The 17,534-nt window shown below is 31.9% G+C and overlaps 1 protein-coding gene across 1 annotated transcript; it reads right to left on the bottom strand.

Moving 5' to 3' along the window:
• Positions 1–1,124: 1,124 nt before the first annotated feature.
• LOC105799420 (CDPK-related kinase 7) lies at positions 1,125–7,877 on the bottom strand. The gene is made up of 11 exons (XM_012629972.2): positions 6,706–7,877; positions 5,986–6,116; positions 5,418–5,459; positions 5,215–5,323; positions 4,285–4,363; positions 3,915–4,211; positions 3,533–3,645; positions 2,716–2,823; positions 2,577–2,639; positions 2,287–2,454; positions 1,125–1,844 (listed from the first exon to the last, which is right to left on the bottom strand). The coding sequence occupies exons 1-11, from the start codon at positions 7,186–7,188 to the stop codon at positions 1,707–1,709; spliced, it is 1,731 nt and encodes a 576-aa protein (XP_012485426.1). The 5' UTR covers positions 7,189–7,877; the 3' UTR covers positions 1,125–1,706.
• Between the last annotated feature and the right edge of the window lie 9,657 nt (positions 7,878–17,534).

Below are 17,534 nucleotides of genomic sequence, written 5' to 3'. Positions count from 1 at the left end.
GTTCATCGAAATTATCTTTCAACCATTTCATCTTTAGTCGGTTACCTTGAAACTTGTTCAGCACCTTCCCTAAAAATGTCTCGCAAAGGTCTTCCTCATCGGGAGCAACCATTGCCCCCGTAAAAACTCGCCCATCCACCGGTAAACCGAGTTGTAAAGCTACGTCCTCGAGTGTGATTATACACTCACCACATGGAAGATGAAATGTATGTGTCTCAGGTCTCCATCTTTCCACCAACACGTTGATAAGTGTGGGATCCAATTTACAACCCCTGAGCATACGAAAAGCATGTAAGAATCCCGCATCTTGCAAATGACAACGAATTTCATTAGGTGCGCTCTTTGATAAATTGGTATGAACACCTCCAAAACTGATCATCCGCCTATTTATATCAACAAAATATTTTAAAATTAACTTAATTAAAATTAATAAAAATAAAAAATTTCCTTACCATTATTGATTGCGCGGCGGAAATGTGTTTGTCGTCGAAACAAATAAGAGAACTTACTCGTGAAAAATTAATCAAAATGAATAATTTATGAAATAATAATATAAAACTAGAATACTTTTATACAAATTTATTGTAAAATTTGGAACTAATTTTGAGAGAACGAAGAGAATCAAGAGAATTAGATTTGAGTGAAAAATAGTTTGGGTACATATAAGAAAAAAAAGTTACCGTTGGGCCATTTATAATTTTACCGTTGGTCGGATTTGAAATTTGACCGTTGAAGGAAATCACGTACAGCTAAACGCGCTTTCCTGCCAAGAGGAAAATACATCCAACTGAGCACGCTTATTCTCTCTCTAAAATCAACCTATTTCCCTAAATTAAAAAAAAAAAAAAAGACCAATCCTTTTTGCCGTTAGTCATTAACAACATAAGCTTCTCTGTTCGATTACGAATAATTTGAAAATTTTTTTAAAAATAACTGTTCATTTGCTTAAAAAATGAAAAAACAGGAAAACAAAAAGTGACCGGCATTAAAAACTAAATTTATTTGTCATTATGCATGTCAAATATGCTTTATCATTTGTCATTATGTATGTCAACGTTCATATTCCGAATTTAATCCTCCTTTCGCTACCTATTGATAAAAAAATTATCAATACTTAATACACATGACAAATTAAGATGTGTAATATTAATTAGCCTCAAAATCACACGTCCCAAAACACCTTTAAAATGGGGTGAATTTTATACATAAATGACACTCCATCCATCCATCCATCCACTACAATTTGTTTCAGGTACAAAGCAAGCCCAAGCCTAAACACAGAAAAAATAGTTAAATCAATGGAGTCTCCATCCATTTGAATTTGAGTCTCAAGCTTCAAGGACATAAATTGAACTAAGGGATAGGATGAAACATCTAAGGGTTGGGAGAAAGACTAAACAACAATGATCATATTTATTATATATAATAATAATTGTTTTACTATTTTGGCAACTGAGAGAAGATATGCAAGAGTGGGAAGAAAAACAATCCTAGACCTACACCCCCCAAAAAGAGAGACGGTGAGAAAAGATGGTGCAAACTGCTTGCTGCAGAAACATAAAGGGCATGTCAGATTGGCCTTTAAGCTCTATTTTCTTTTCTTCCGCGATTGAATTCAGATGTCGCATTAGCTTTGCTTCAGATTTGAGCACGCATTTGTTTTCTCAATAGTGAGGAGAAGAGATAAAACGTCGTCCAATTCAACATCAAGATTTCTGAAATGTGCGTGAAGATACTCCATGTAGAAGTCTAACAAATCCCAAGAAACTAAGCTTCCCATCTGAGTGTCTAATCCAATCTTGAAGAACAACGTGAACCGGCACTGATGAGCTAAGTCCAAGTTCCTGGAACATACCCAAATAATATACCCTTTAGCACTACAGGACATGAGATTCGGCAAGCCTTGGTTCTGTCCCTCAAAAATTTGTAAAATAAGACTCTTCAAATATCTGGAAAAATTACTAAGCTCAATAGCACTTATCAGCAAACTATGCTCTTGGCAATCAAAATATAGGACAAATGGAAGAATCTCAACTTATCAGCAAACTATGCTCTATATGTCTCTCATCTTAATGTTTCGCTGCAACAAAATTTTCTCAAATACTGAAATCCAGTTTAGGGTTCAACCATTTCTTTTTTATATACTGCCCTAAATTATTGGGCATATAAATCCCTATGTTCCCCACATCCTAAGCCATGTTATAGGTAATTGCCTTCAATTTTACAACACCTAAGCCAGGAATACTATGACAAAGAAACAGAGAGAGACAAGCAGGGAAGACTTACCGAGGCAAGTTCCTCTATCATAATGGGCCTGTTTCCGTCCTTATCAAACAAATCATATGCACGCCTTGCATGCTGTTCCCATGTTTCCATTCCTTCTAGCTGATGCACACTTACTGCAGAAGCACAAAATTCTTCGAAGTCCAATTTTCTATACTGAATAGAACTAATCTGCACAATACACAAGAGTAAAACAAGTTGTTAGTATTATCAGTTTGAACATGTTGGGAGCATATTTTATCAAAGGCTCTCCTCAGGGAAAAGGATGAAGTAGATGAACTTGGAAGCTTTACCATGTTGACATAATCAAGGACCCGCGAATCCTTCATAGCATCAGTAGAGTTCTTCAACATCACCTGCAAGTTCCAATCTATTTAGAATGACTTAAAATGGATAAACAATTAAAGGAAACGATTACAGAAAGAACCAGACCGTCTTAAAATTCTGCATCAGAATAAATCCACTTTTGTTAGGCCCTAACAATGAGAATTGTTCCCGGAGATAAGCAAGCTGTGGGATAGTCAACGTCTTTGCAAGAGCCTGCCATAATAGGGAAATTTCATCCAACATACCCATAGTCACCAAGGCTAGTCTTTACATCTTTATATCAAGAAGTGAGGCTAATCTTAAGAAATTTAATAAGTTAAACTGAAATATAATAGAATCATTTAGTGTACAAAATGTCAATAATTCAGCATCTCTCAACTAGTATACCTTATATTATAAGCTCAACCAAGTTCTATTTTATTTTACTTTGCCCTGTAGCTGTGTTAGTGAGTGCCGAGTGTTTGGAAGGAGCACAACAGAAGCACTGAAGTGCTTCAAGTGGTTTCGTTGGATCTTAGGAAACCCAACAGCAAACCAGATGCATTTTTGGCCTCCAAAAAAAATTATAATTTAATTATGACTCACAAGAAAATTTTCTGGCTTTGCCCCTAGCAAGAATGATGTACCGGAAGTATTGAAGAGCACAATAATATCTTTTTAATGCGTCAATTTTCAGGATAATTTCCTTACTCCCTAAATTGGTGCTAAAGTTCGCCCTTGTAAGATATATATGCATATATATATATAGAGAGAGAGAGAGAGAGAAACTATTAATATGGATATTGTCAGGTTCTTATAATTGAAGATACAACACCGCAATATCTATTTAATTTTGATGAAGGGCATTTCTACAGTTCTTGCAGAGTTAGATGATCTAGAAAGTTTGTGTCAGCAAAAGATGAACCTTTTAGGGTATACTTACCCCCAATGCTGCTCTTCGTAGTGTAGAGGAGCCTATATAAGCTTTAACGAGCCTGCATATTATCATATCTGATGGTATCTTTATGTCATGAAAGTTTGCCAACCATGGATGACCTAAGCATAAACATGAACAATGGTATATTTAAGATAAAAAATAAAATAAACCCCTCAAGTTGATCATCATTATAAATAATCATACTTTCAGGTGGGGTCTACTTATGGAAGAAAAATTGTAACGGTACTTTCTATATTCATATCATTTCCTTGAAAGATGGGAAACTAGTAAAACAACTGGAACTTCGAGTGCCCCTCAGATAATTGTTGTTACTCTATACAAGGTGAACAAATTGGGATTAGCGATATAAATAGTTTGAGCAACTTACTCAGAGCCTGAGCAGCAGTTAGTCTCTTACGGTAGTCCTTGTTCAACAATCTCTTTACAAAATCTATCGAGTCAGGGGATAAAGATGGCCAAGGGGCTTCATCAAAGCTTGGATCAGCTTTAAGGACAGCTCGAAAGATGCCAGATTCTGTTCGTGCCCAAAATGGTCGACTTCCACAAAGAAGTATATAAGCAATTACTCCGATACTCCACATGTCAGCCTCAGTCCCATACGATCTATGTAGTACTTCAGGAGCAACATAATATGCACTTCCTACGATATCATTCAATCTTTCATCTGGAAAATCCTACAATAGGTCAAAACCCACCCTTTGAACAGAAACAGAGAAACACCAACAAGTAGTTCTAACCTGGCTTCACATAGTCTGAAAGTCCAAAATCAATTGCCTTTAGAGGAGAACCCTCATCTTTAGTAGTGAACAGAAAATTCTGAAACCAAAAAATAGCACATTAGTGTCACCATCATATATGGCAACCATAATGTGAGAATTATCACGCCAAAATGAACATTTTATCATTACACATCTAATTAAATAACTTCACAATCCAGTTCTGAAACTCCATTCACTCATTGTATTCTAGATGGGAATTTTCAAATCAAACAATATACTGTAACAATTTATGTGAGAGATTTGGTTGATGATAATTGAACACTAATAGTGATGATGAAAAAGTAAACATGTGGTTTCTAATTTGGTGACTAATAAGCATCTGACAAAGAAAAGGTTGAGATCCTGTCCCTTATTTTTTTGTCCATCACATTCAAATACACCAACCATCGTCATTCATGTGTAGGAGTTCAAAGGCTGCAGAAGTTCAAAACATAATACAGCCAAATGAATAAAGAGATGCTTTATGAGAACTTCAGGCAGGATTTTAAAGCAAGTGCACTTAAAACCCAAGACTGACACGGTGGGAAGAGATTAAAATGAAAGTCAACCAAGAAAAATATATCTGTAGCAGTTCGCTAGAGTAATTCTTCAGAAAATCGAAGTAGCAACTCATCCTGAAAAGGATTAAAGCATTCAAATATTAAACTCCATTATTATTAAATAGAGGGTGTAGAAGAGAATAGCCGTTAAGCATATTATAACCACTCTCACAAAGGTCAACCACATTGTTGCAATGCAAATTTAGAGATATAAATAAGGTGAATCAGGCTTCCACACTATTTACTTTTCTTTAATAGTTCAATTAGTCCTAGGATGGAGATCATGAAACTTGATGTTCAGGGTGACAAAGAGCATGGTCATAATGCCTGACACGAGTGAGTCAATTACCTCAGGCTTAAGGTCACGGTGAACTACACCTTGAAGATGACAAAAGGCCACAACACTTAAAATCTGAACCATGACAGCCTTAGCATCTTCTTCAGGGTATTTTCCACCCCTAGAGAGCACAAGCAAAATCCACACTCTCAGAAAGTTGTAAAACAGGTCAAACATTTTACAATAAAAGAAAAAACTAAGAGGAGCACATGTACCTTGAAAGTATTCTATCTAGAAGTTCGCCACCCTTGCACAATCTGAAAACCATTAAAAGTAATAGGGAATAAGCTCCAGAAGTGTAACGAGTAGATTTTTTCAGCCGAAAGAAGAAGAAAGAGAAACAGGAGAAAAGAAGACATTAAGAACAACAAGACATCATGTAATGGAAACAAAACAACCTCTTTCATAATTTGAGATTTGCTATAATGAATGTTTCCAGGTAGAAGGATATGCTTTGACCAGATGTGAACCATTTGGTTAACTAATTTCATGAATAATATCTAAAGCAGTTACTTAAAAGCTTTAATATCGTTTAAGGTTTACAGTCTCATACAAATTGACTGTATAGCTGTTAAACTCCAAAGCTATTGCTGATCACTGAAGCGCACAGTGAAAATCATTTTGGAGAAAATTGGTTGCATCTATCAATATGATTTGCGTGCCTTACTTCCCATGGAGTCTAAAATAGAACAGTCCATCACACGATTACAAAATTATAAGAAAAAAGCACAAATGTAAGACAATGAAAGCTACATTAAGAAAATCCTATCGGCTCAAACTTACTCCATTACTATGTAAACATTTTCATCATCTTCATAGGCATCATAGAACTGAACCAAGTTCTTATGACCAGTTAAAGCTCGTAGTATCTTCACCTCTCGTCTTACATCCTCTATGGCAATTGCAGTGGTCATCTGCATTGTGTCAGAATAGAGCTCGTTAGTTTTTAGAATAAGTAGCCAAGACAACTGTCTCTATTACAAACTGTCACCTCTCAAGTCATGCTAAATTATCTGGAGGGCATATATAGGTCCTGCGAAGTCCTAAGACTGGAGGAGGAAATAAAAAAACATAACACGTCTAGGACCATAGTTCACTATAATCTAATTTGAAATGTAATAATAACTATACAAAAAGAATGCTGAGAACCCCTTGATTTAACAGACAAATACAATATTAGCAAACAAAAACTGCTTTAGCATGAATTGGATATAATTACCAATATCAGGAACCGAGCTGAATATAACTGATTGAAGATAATAGGATCATATGATAAATGGAACTATAAACAAAATCCATCAAATCCAAATACTTGCCAACAATCAACAGCTAAACGGGTGATATCAAAGCAACAAAATGGATATCTGAGATACAGCTGAAGAGTTAATAGAGTGGTAAGATTATATTTAGATCAAAAGATCCTTAATCCCTGAAAATTACTTATCAATGCAAATGGAAAATTGACCAAAAAAGGAGAGAGTAAAGTCAAGATGAAAATTAGACCTTGGACTTAGGAATAACTTTGACAGCGGCGTCATTGCCTTTGAGGCTTCCTTTCTTGGCCTTAGCGGAGCAAGTATATCCAAAATGTCCACGCCCCACTTCCTCACCAAGCTCATAATGAGACGTAAAATGCTTCGAAAACCCAAAACTCTTATTCAAACCAACCTCACACTCACTTCCTTCAGGGATTGAGGCCTCGTTAGGCTTAATTGAGCCATGCCTTCTTGCCAGCAATGACTTGATATGCTTTGCAGGAGAGGGGGGAGGGAATGGCCGTTTGAAGAAGCGAAGAGGAGTAGAATTCACACTGGGTACAGCTGGGGATGTCTTGAAGAGGCTGGGCAATGGACTTGGACTGTAAAATGGGAAATTTGATGACTTTGAGGAGTTGGAATTTGGTGCTGCATCCTTTTCAGCTGGGATTGAGATGTCCCTTGATTGCTTTTGTTGGTTTTCAATGGGTTTTCCATGGCAGAGTCCCATTATAGGAATTAGTCCCCCAGAACCAAATAATAATAATAATAATAATAAGTTCAACTCTTTGATCAAGAAAAAAAAACACTAGGAAAAGGGCAAGAAATCAAACGGAAAGTACAAAAAATGAAGAGAGAGAAAAGGATTTAATCTGGTGTGTTCTTGAGGTGAAAACACACTTCAGCTTCACTGTTCGATCCAAGGAAAGGAAAAAAAAATATGTATAAGCGGGAAAGATCAAGCACAGTAAAATATTTCAGAAAAAAAAACCCAAGAAAATTCCAAAGCAAAAAAAAAAAAAAGAGTACCCAAGAAGGAGAATTTACTTTAGGGAAAAAAAAAACTGGTAAGTAAAAAAAAGCAATTCAACTTTACTGATCATACAAAAACAATGCCAGAAGGTAGTGAAGGAGGAGCAGAATTTTGGTTTGATGGAAGAAGAAGAAGAAGAAGAGAATGAAAGAGTAAAAAAAGAGAGAGAGAGAGAGAGAGAGAGAGAGAGAAAAAATATTACTCCACGAACAAGGAAAGAATAAGGAAGAGGGAAAAGATGAGAGAAAGAAATAAAAAAGGAAAAGGGAAAGTAAGGTAAAGATGCTTAGCAGAGGCAGCAAGAAAAGCAGAGGAAAAAAAAAGAAAAAAGGAAGAAACGGAGGGTTGTTTGTGTAGTGCTTTTGGTAAGCTTTATTTTTTGTTAATGGGGGATGTTTTTCTTTTTCATTGGTTTCCCTCAATTAATTGGATGGTAGGGTTGGGGTCTTTGGATATATCCAGCCTGTCCTTTTTGCTTCCCATTTACATTTCATAACTAACTCCTATACCATCCTGAAATACTTAAGATATTCGATATCGGTAAAATACAGATGTGAAAAGTGCAGGGAGTTTTGATTTGAAGGAATGCGGCACCCCTTTTTTTTATTCATCTCAGCTTTGACCTACTTTTTTTGTTCATTTGCTATTTCCTCCTTTGTAATACATGAAAAGTTTATGAAGAAATCAAAATGTTGAGAGCATAATTAGGACGCAATTATTTAATGAGTATTGTTGCATGAACAGTTTGTCAAACTCCCAAGATGGTTGAATTTGCGGATAGACTTTTGCCAACCTAATCATGTTGAAAAACCGTTCATATATAATATTGGTGTTGATTTGAATGAAAATGTATTACCAGCTTCACAAGCAATGTCAAAGCAGATTCATCCTCAGCAGAATTTGTCAAATTTTGCTCTCTCCCTTTTCATTGTGTTTGGTGTGGTAATTGTTTGAAAAGAAGGCTTAGCTCAATTTGTTGAATAATCATGGCGGTGTTTGAGTTAGAGGAAGAAATCACTGACATTGAAATTCCAAGATAAATGCCACTTTTTTATGAGTTCTGATCATGGAAGGTGGCGTTTGCCAAAACAGAACTCCTTTTCACATTTCATTCCAACTTTTAACTTGCAAATTTAATTTTACTCCATTTTCAAAGAAAAAACTAAAAACAAAGAGGGATGCAATCATGTTTAGCTTTAGTTTCATAGTTTGGCTCTCGTTAAATTTTATTATTATTCATACATAACTTGTGGATTTTTATTACTGTTTTGAACCCAAAAATAAAAATAATATAAAATTATATATTTAAATTTATAAGCACTATATTTTAATTATTATTAAAATATAGATTATACATTCAAATTAAATTTTATAAATAAGTAATATTAATTAATTACAAATATTTAAAAATTATATTTTATATATTAAAAATTATTAATGAGTTACAATATTCTTTATTTTTTATTAAAATATCAATGAATTTGAGCTTTATTTAAATGCATGTTTTTACTTTACAACCTCGTGTGTAAAATGAATATTTTATTTTTCAAAAGCACTTTTGACTATAATACTAAACACTTAAATTTTAAACAAAGTTTTTTATAAGCGTTTTTTCACTGCGCTTTCCAAAAGCAATGAGAAACTAGTCGTTACTTCATATACTTTAATTTTGTAATTTTCAATCCTTAATACTTTTTGAACTTTGAAATTTCAGTTCTTGCCAAATAATAGTTGTTAAATTCAGTAAGTTATGTTATTTTCAAAATATAATGCTAAAAACATATTATCATATGTGTAGCATCATGTCAATGTGCTATTTTCACATATTACTTTAAAAATGCAGTATATGGATTTAATGACTTTCATTTGCGTCGAGACTAAAATCTTAAATAAATATTACTCCACGAACAAGGAAAGAATAAGGAAGAGGGAAAAGATGAGAGAAAGAAATAAAAAGGAAAAGGAAAGTAAGGTAAAGATGCTTAGCAGAGGCAGCAAGAAAAGCAGAGGAAAAAAAAGAAAAAGGAAGAAACGGAGGGTTGTTTGTGTAGTGCTTTTGGTAAGCTTTATTTTTGTTAATGGGGATGTTTTTCTTTTCATTGGTTTCCCTCAATTAATTGGATGGTAGGGTTGGGGTCTTTGGATATATCCAGCCTGTCCTTTTTGCTTCCCATTTACATTTCATAACTAACTCCTATACCATCCTGAAATACTTAAGATATTCGATATCGGTAAAATACAGATGTGAAAAGTGCAGGGAGTTTTGATTTGAAGGAATGCGGCACCCCTTTTTTTTATTCATCTCAGCTTTGACCTACTTTTTTTGTTCATTTGCTATTTCCCTCCCTTTGTAATACATGAAAAGTTTATGAAGAAATCAAAATGTTGAGAGCATAATTAGGACGCAATTATTTAATGAGTATTGTTGCATGAACAGTTTGTCAAACTCCCAAGATGGTTGAATTTGCGGATAGACTTTTTGCCAACCTAATCATGTTGAAAAAACCGTTCATATATAATATTGGTGTTGATTTGAATGAAAATGTATTACCAGCTTCACAAGCAATGTCAAAGCAGATTCATCCTCAGCAGAATTTGTCAAATTTTTGCTCTCTCCCTTTTCATTGTGTTTGGTGTGGTAATTGTTTGAAAAGAAGGCTTAGCTCCAATTTGTTGAATAATCATGGCGGTGTTTGAGTTAGAGGAAGAAATCACTGACATTGAAATTCCAAGATAAATGCCACTTTTTTATGAGTTCTGATCATGGAAGGTGGCGTTTGCCAAAACAGAACTCCTTTTCACATTTCATTCCAACTTTTAACTTGCAAATTTAATTTTACTCCATTTTCAAAGAAAAAACTAAAAACAAAGAGGGATGCAATCATGTTTAGCTTTAGTTTCATAGTTTGGCTCTCGTTAAATTTTATTATTATTCATACATAACTTGTGGATTTTTATTACTGTTTTGAACCCAAAAATAAAAATAATATAAAATTATATATTTAAATTTATAAGCACTATATTTTAATTATTATTAAAATATAGATTATACATTCAAATTAAATTTTATAAATAAGTAATATTAATTAATTACAAATATTTAAAATTATATTTTATATATTAAAAATTATTAATGAGTTACAATATTCTTTATTTTTTATTAAAATATCAATGAATTTGAGCTTTATTTAAATGCATGTTTTTACTTTACAACCTCGTGTGTAAAATGAATATTTTATTTTTCAAAAGACTTTTGACTATAATACTAAACACTTAAATTTTAAACAAAGTTTTTATAAGCGTTTTTCACTCGCTTTCCAAAAGCAATGAGAAACTAGTCGTTACTTCATATACTTTAATTTTGTAATTTTCAATCCTTAATACTTTTTGAACTTTGAAATTTCAGTTCTTGCCAAATAATAGTTGTTAAATTCAGTAAGTTATGTTATTTTCAAAATATAATGCTAAAACATATTATCATATGTGTAGCATCATGTCAATGTGCTATTTTCACATATTACTTTAAAAATGCAGTATATGGATTTAATGACTTTCATTTGCGTCGAGACTAAAATCTTAAATATCGAGAATTATAGAGACGAAGAATGATCCAATTAAAGAATATGGATACAATTTACAACTTTTCTAATAGCACCAGACTAAAGTAGAACTTAACCACATAGATTTAACTACTATTGTTTGGTTAAGATTAAAATTTTAGAATTCAGAAAAATATACACTAAATTTGACCAAATGCTAAAAGTATATGAATTAAAATTGACCAAAAATAAAGTACATGGACTAAAATTCACAACTTATGTAAAGCACAAGGCCGATAGTAGAATTTAACAAAAATATTTCTCATTTTAAAATTGAAAAGAAGTGAATATTTCTAATATTAATAAGTATTGAGTACAATTATAAGACATTTAAGAATTTGAATTCGAGAAACTCCTTTAAAACCACCTCATAATTCTCAAATTCACCTAAATTTTCTTCTTCTTCTTCTTCTTCTTTTGTTACTAGAATTAGATAATGTTAGTAAAATTAATATTGACATGTTCAAATTTGTCCCATTTAATAGGTTTTGGTTAATTATATTGGACTTAAGAGAGTTTTTTTTTTTCAAGCTATTCTAATCTAAGACAAATTATTATTAATTAACAAAAATAGTTTATTTAAACTTAATTTTAAAATATATTACTACTAATATAAATTAACTTTTAATGTCTTCAGATATTGTACCTTTGGCACACAAATAGAGGTGATCATGGGTTGGGCCGAGCCGGGTTTGGGCCAGACCGGGCTCCAGACAAAATTTTAGGCCCATTTTCTAGGCTCGATCTCGACCCTGCTCGAAATATGGGCCTAAAAATTTGTCCAAACCCGAGCCCAGCTCGGCCAGGCCCATATTAAATTTTACAACACCAAAAAAGTATATATTTAATATATATATTTGTCCAAGCCCGAGCCCCACCCTGCTCGAAATATGGGCCTAAAAATTTGTCCAAGCCCAAGCCCAGCTCGGCCCAGCCCATATTAAATTTTACAACACCAAAAAAATATATATTTAATATATATTTGATTAAAAAGTATATTTGATTAAAAATAAAAAATATATATTTAATATATAATTCGGGCCCAGGCCAAAAAAGTTTTACCCGAGGCCCGGCCCATTTTCTAAACGGGCCTCGTTTTTTGCCCAAACCCATATTTCAAGCCCATATTTTTACCCGAACCCTCCCATTTTTTGGGCGGGCCATCGGGCCAGACCGAGCAGCCCAACCCATGATCACCTCTACACACAAGCCCTTATTAAAAATTTGAATATTTGATTAGTATTATTATCTAAATTATATTTGAATTCATGTTTACTATAAATAAATTTGAATATCATATAAAGTAATTAATTTGGTTATTTCAAATGTCTATTTACTCCCATTCTTATTTCTATTTGATCCAAGTAAGCAACCTATCATTTTTATTATAACTTTTACCTACATCACCTTTTTGTATCTCTTTGTACAATTAATATTTTAACAATTTAACTATTGAATTTATTATTCCGTTCATATAAATTATACATGTCAAATTTTATGTAAATTAAAATTTATAATTATTTGTTTTAGATAAAAAAATTAATTGTTCAATAAATATTAATATATATATATATATATATAGTATTTTAGCTCAATATGATAGAGATGTTGAATTGGTTTAAAGATCTACATGCATGACAAGTATAAGTACATCAATAAATTCAACGGTTGGAGCGTTAAAATATTAATTATACAAAGAGATATAATTAGTTTTACACCAGTGTAATTGGATCTCTCCCTATACGGGGTGAATCCAAAAATATTTTAGCAGGGGTCGGAATTTAATTATAAATTTTATAGATTAAAATATAAGTTTATTATTTATTAATTTATAATTTAATCATTTTAAAGGGCTAAAGTACAATTTTGTCATATTAATTTATAATTTCTTTATTTATAAGAGGATTGAATTGAAAACTTTTTATTTTAAGGAAGGCCAAAATACAATTTCACTATATATGAACTTATAGGTTCAAAGACCCTGCCTCCCCCTTAAATTCACCTCTATCTCCATATATAGAGAAAGATTTTATCTTGTAAATTGGTAGTTTAGTTAGGATATTGAGATCCTTCAATCAATAATAATCCTTATTTACCTCCTAATGATCAACCTCCAACTAACCCCATCCTTGAGCTTCGGTCAAGCACTAGTGCTAAAATGGCTCTAACCTTTTGCGGTGTTTTTTACACAAACGCCACTATAATTCTAACCTTTTGCGGCGTTTGTTTACTAGCGTCACTAATGTATACCTTTTGCGGCGTTTTTAGTCCAAACGTTAAAAGTCTGTTCTGCTAGATCAATAGAAAGATGCCATTAGCTAAAATGGCGATATTATGCTTTTTTGTGAGTGAAACGCCACTATTACTACAAATTTAGTGGAATTTCTTTTTTGAATTTAGTAGCAGTTTTTCAATAAATTTGAACTAGTGATAGAATTGAAGCTATTATGCAACTCAATCCTGGCCTCCTTCGTTATCAACCCCAAATAACGCTTGAAGAAGGTGTTCTCACACATTCCCTGAAGGCTCGCTGGAATCCTAAGCGTACTATCACGAGGGGCATTCCAATCATCCAAAACGATAATGACAGTCAACTCAGCTTTTCTACCACCTCCAAACTCCACCCAAGCTACTCAACCCTTTTCTAGGTTCATGTCAAAAGATATGGAAGGATGGCAATGTATAATGTACAAGAGCTTATCAGAACAGTCAATCTCATCAAAGGCAGGAACGATAACCCTCACCTAAGGAGGAACGCCACTAGTTGGGCATAATGCGCGTCAAATACTTTTTTATGACCTTACTTTTCATCTCTTTGCCATGTAAGAAAGAAGAAGAAGAAGAAGATAGACCAAAAATATTCAACTCCCTCCTCTTGTTGCTTTCTGAAAAATGATAAACTAGATTAGACCACAAGAGAAATTCCATTAGTGAATTAGATACATATTAGTGAAAAATATATAAATTAAAGACAGGTTGATACTTCACACCAGTAGCGGAACACAAAGTATAAAACCAAACTAGAAACACCACTTCTCATTCAACATGAAAACTGCAGCATAATTGCTGAATTTATTCAAAACTGCGTCTCCAATACAGAAAAGAAAACACTCATCAAATTTTGGAATTTACCATGGTAAAACTCAAATTCAAGTTTAAGGCAAAATTAATCCTTAATGTTTATCTGTTTTGTCAATTTGACCCTATTTTCTTTTCCCTTTTTCTTGGATCGCTTTGGCATTCAACTTTCAAATTGTAGTCTATTTGTTGACATTGGCATGGCAATATATGTATGACCATTTAAGTGTACTTCATTGTTGACACGGATAATTTTTAAAAAAATTTAATGATTTCTTTAAATATTTTTTATTATTCTTTGAATTTTTATTAAATACACATGGATTGATACACCGTCAAAATTTTAATTAACTAAAATTTGAGGGATACATTGTTAAAAAAGCCACCATTGAATAATGACCAAGAAATTGTTTTGATATGGTTTTAATCATTTTATTGTCTGAAAATAATTGTATTCAAATAAAATGTGATATTCAAATTCTTAACTTTATCTGTAACCTCTCTCAATCCATAAATAAGAACATAGTGTGCTTCATCACACTCGAATCTACGTTCTCTTGTATTGGTAACAAATTTCATGCCAATTGAGCTAAGAATGAATCTACCTTTATTTTATTTGTTATTTTTATCTCTCATAAATAAAAAGAAATATTTTTTTATCTCTAGTCATAAGTTGGTTCAATTGATTATTCATTTATATGACTTTTTTTTTACCATTTAAACCATAGTTAAAAGATTAAAAAAAAGTGTATTCATGTAGATGGTATCTTTTCATGCCGTATAAATGTGTATGCATCAGCAATCTATTTTGTGTATTCTTTAATATGTTTTTGTTTATTTATGTTATGTTTTTACATTATGTTTCTGTCATATGTTAATTTATTCTGTATTGTCATTATGATTCAACTTAAAAGAAACTTTGCGTCTTAATTCATTACAAATTTTACATAATTTAGTATATGTTCAAATTATTATAAATTTATATAAATTTTACACATCAATAATTTGTTTTATGTAAATACTAACACATTTGTGTATTTAGAATGCATTTTCATTGTTTTTATGTTATGTATAAATTAATTTGTCCTGTTATATTTGTGACGTGTTGCAATCAATCCTATATTTTGTCTAATTTATTTTAGTGATTTACTTTTAAATTTCAGTTTTTAAGAATTAAATTATTACATGGAAAATATATTAAGAAGATATATTTATTATTCCATAAATAAAATGTAGTGTTAAGGTTTTGACCTACTCTTTCATGTTATGTTAAAACAAGAACCAATTTTATACTTGGGCAATAGGTAGTTTCCACTCGTGGGTGTTTGACTTTTTTGTTTGTATATTAAGGAGACATATTTGACAAAACAACAATTGGTGTTCAATTAGCATTCAACTCTTTAATTAGTCATGAAAAGTTTAAAGGAAAGACAATATTTATCTTTATTCTTATTTCAACTTTTAAATTGAAGTTTAAAGCTTATCAAAATTCTATTGGATGGCTCTAGTTTTTGCTATTTTGTGCGACACTCCTTTAGGTATTATTAGGAGAGGTTTACTATTGTATTGTGATGTATTTGAGTGAGCGATTTGTGATAAGTGGGGTTTGTATTGGAGTTGCAATTACTTCTTTATAAAATGATAGATTGGGCTTAAGCCGATATGTGATTCAGGCAATTGTTGAATAAAATCGTCTACTGGCGAGGCTTTATAGATGTAGAACAATTGACAAATATTATATGTTAATTATGTCCTTACAACTTTACTCCTTGTGTTACTCTGTATTTAACTTTTCTATTCGTTTTTGTTCTAACAACAATCGGAGCGAAACTATTTTTTGAAATATATAAATTATATGAAAAACAATACATATTAGCCCCTTGGGGTTTATTATCAATACTTGTTGTATGATAGTGGTGAAGAGTTTTATTATAGTAGAGGTCCACGTAACACCGAAAACAGAGGGCAAGTTAGAGAATGGATGCTTCTACTTTAAGCAGTGTGGTAGATAAAAAAGAGAGAAATTATTCTTATTCTTTGATACCCTCTTCTCCACCCCATCTTTTGTGATAGAATAAAGTTGATGCTTTGTTAGAGATATTATATATATTTGTAATGTTAAGGCAATGAAATTCCTTTTGTTTTTATTTTAATAAATAAATAAAAAAAACACTAGGCTGAATCATAAGTTAACATGGAAGAACATGGGGGACAGATGTTTAAATAGAAGCAATTTGGTCAAATGTTTGTTAAAACCCATTTCATAATAAGAGTGAGGTTGCAATGCTATGGATAATCACCCTCCTTTGCTTTTAATTTTAGTTTTGGTTGAGCCTCAAGTTATGGAATCAATTTTTATTTTATTTTTCTTCAACCCTACAACTTTTTTTTTATCACTATAACATAGATTGTAATTTGCCAACTGATAAAGAAAATTTAAAATTCAAACTTATGGAATATTATTTTTAATATATTAATCTAGATTCCATATTATTCTTACCATTAAAATGTGTACTGTGTAAAATTTGATTCAATCTTTTATTTTTCAATTTAAAAATTCTAGTCCCACCATTATCATCATTGGTCATTTCATCAAATTTGTCAATTTAACATGTTTTTTTCATCAATCATATGTCATGTCATATGAGGACAAACTAATCGAAATTTTAAGTTCAAAATTTTATTGATTTTTTAAATAAAAAATAAAAAGATTTAATTTTTAACTATTAAATGCAACAACGATCTCAAATTTCTCAAAATCTGAAAACTAACAACATATTTTAACCTATTCACACAACTTAAAATGTTGCCATTATTGGATATAGTCCCAAGTTAAATGTTGACCCTAAATATTAAAAATCCAAGTGTTAGATACCTATTAGACGTGATCATGGGCTGGGCTACTCGCTTAGGAGTAAAGGCTCACTCAAAAAAGTGAGAGGTTTGATAAAAAAAATATAAGCCCGAAAAATAGACTTTGACAAAAACAAGGATAGCTTTCTAAACGGGTCAAGTCTTGGGTAGGATTTTTTTGGCCCAAGCCCTAATCAACTATTCTATTGTTGCTTTGTTGTTGTTTTGCTACTATTTCATTATTATATTTTTACTATTTTGTTGTTATTGTTTAGATATTGTATAACTAAAATATTATTGGGTGTGATATAAATAGGTTTAAAGCTTGAATTAAAGTCGCCTCTTTAATGGGAGGGTCTAGGACAAGTTAACTACGGGTGCATTTGATAAATTATTAAAAATGAAAATTTTAATATTTAATTCTTTAAATTTCTTTGATAATTATTTTAATTTTTACTTAATATAAAATTTTCAACAAAAAGTGTTGAATAAGATAAAAGGTAGGTAGCTACA

The sequence above is a fragment of the Gossypium raimondii genome, chromosome 9 (assembly GCF_025698545.1).
Source record: "Gossypium raimondii isolate GPD5lz chromosome 9, ASM2569854v1, whole genome shotgun sequence".
Classification (NCBI taxonomy): Eukaryota; Viridiplantae; Streptophyta; class Magnoliopsida; order Malvales; family Malvaceae; genus Gossypium; species Gossypium raimondii.
This window is presented reverse-complemented; position numbering and strand designations above follow the sequence as displayed.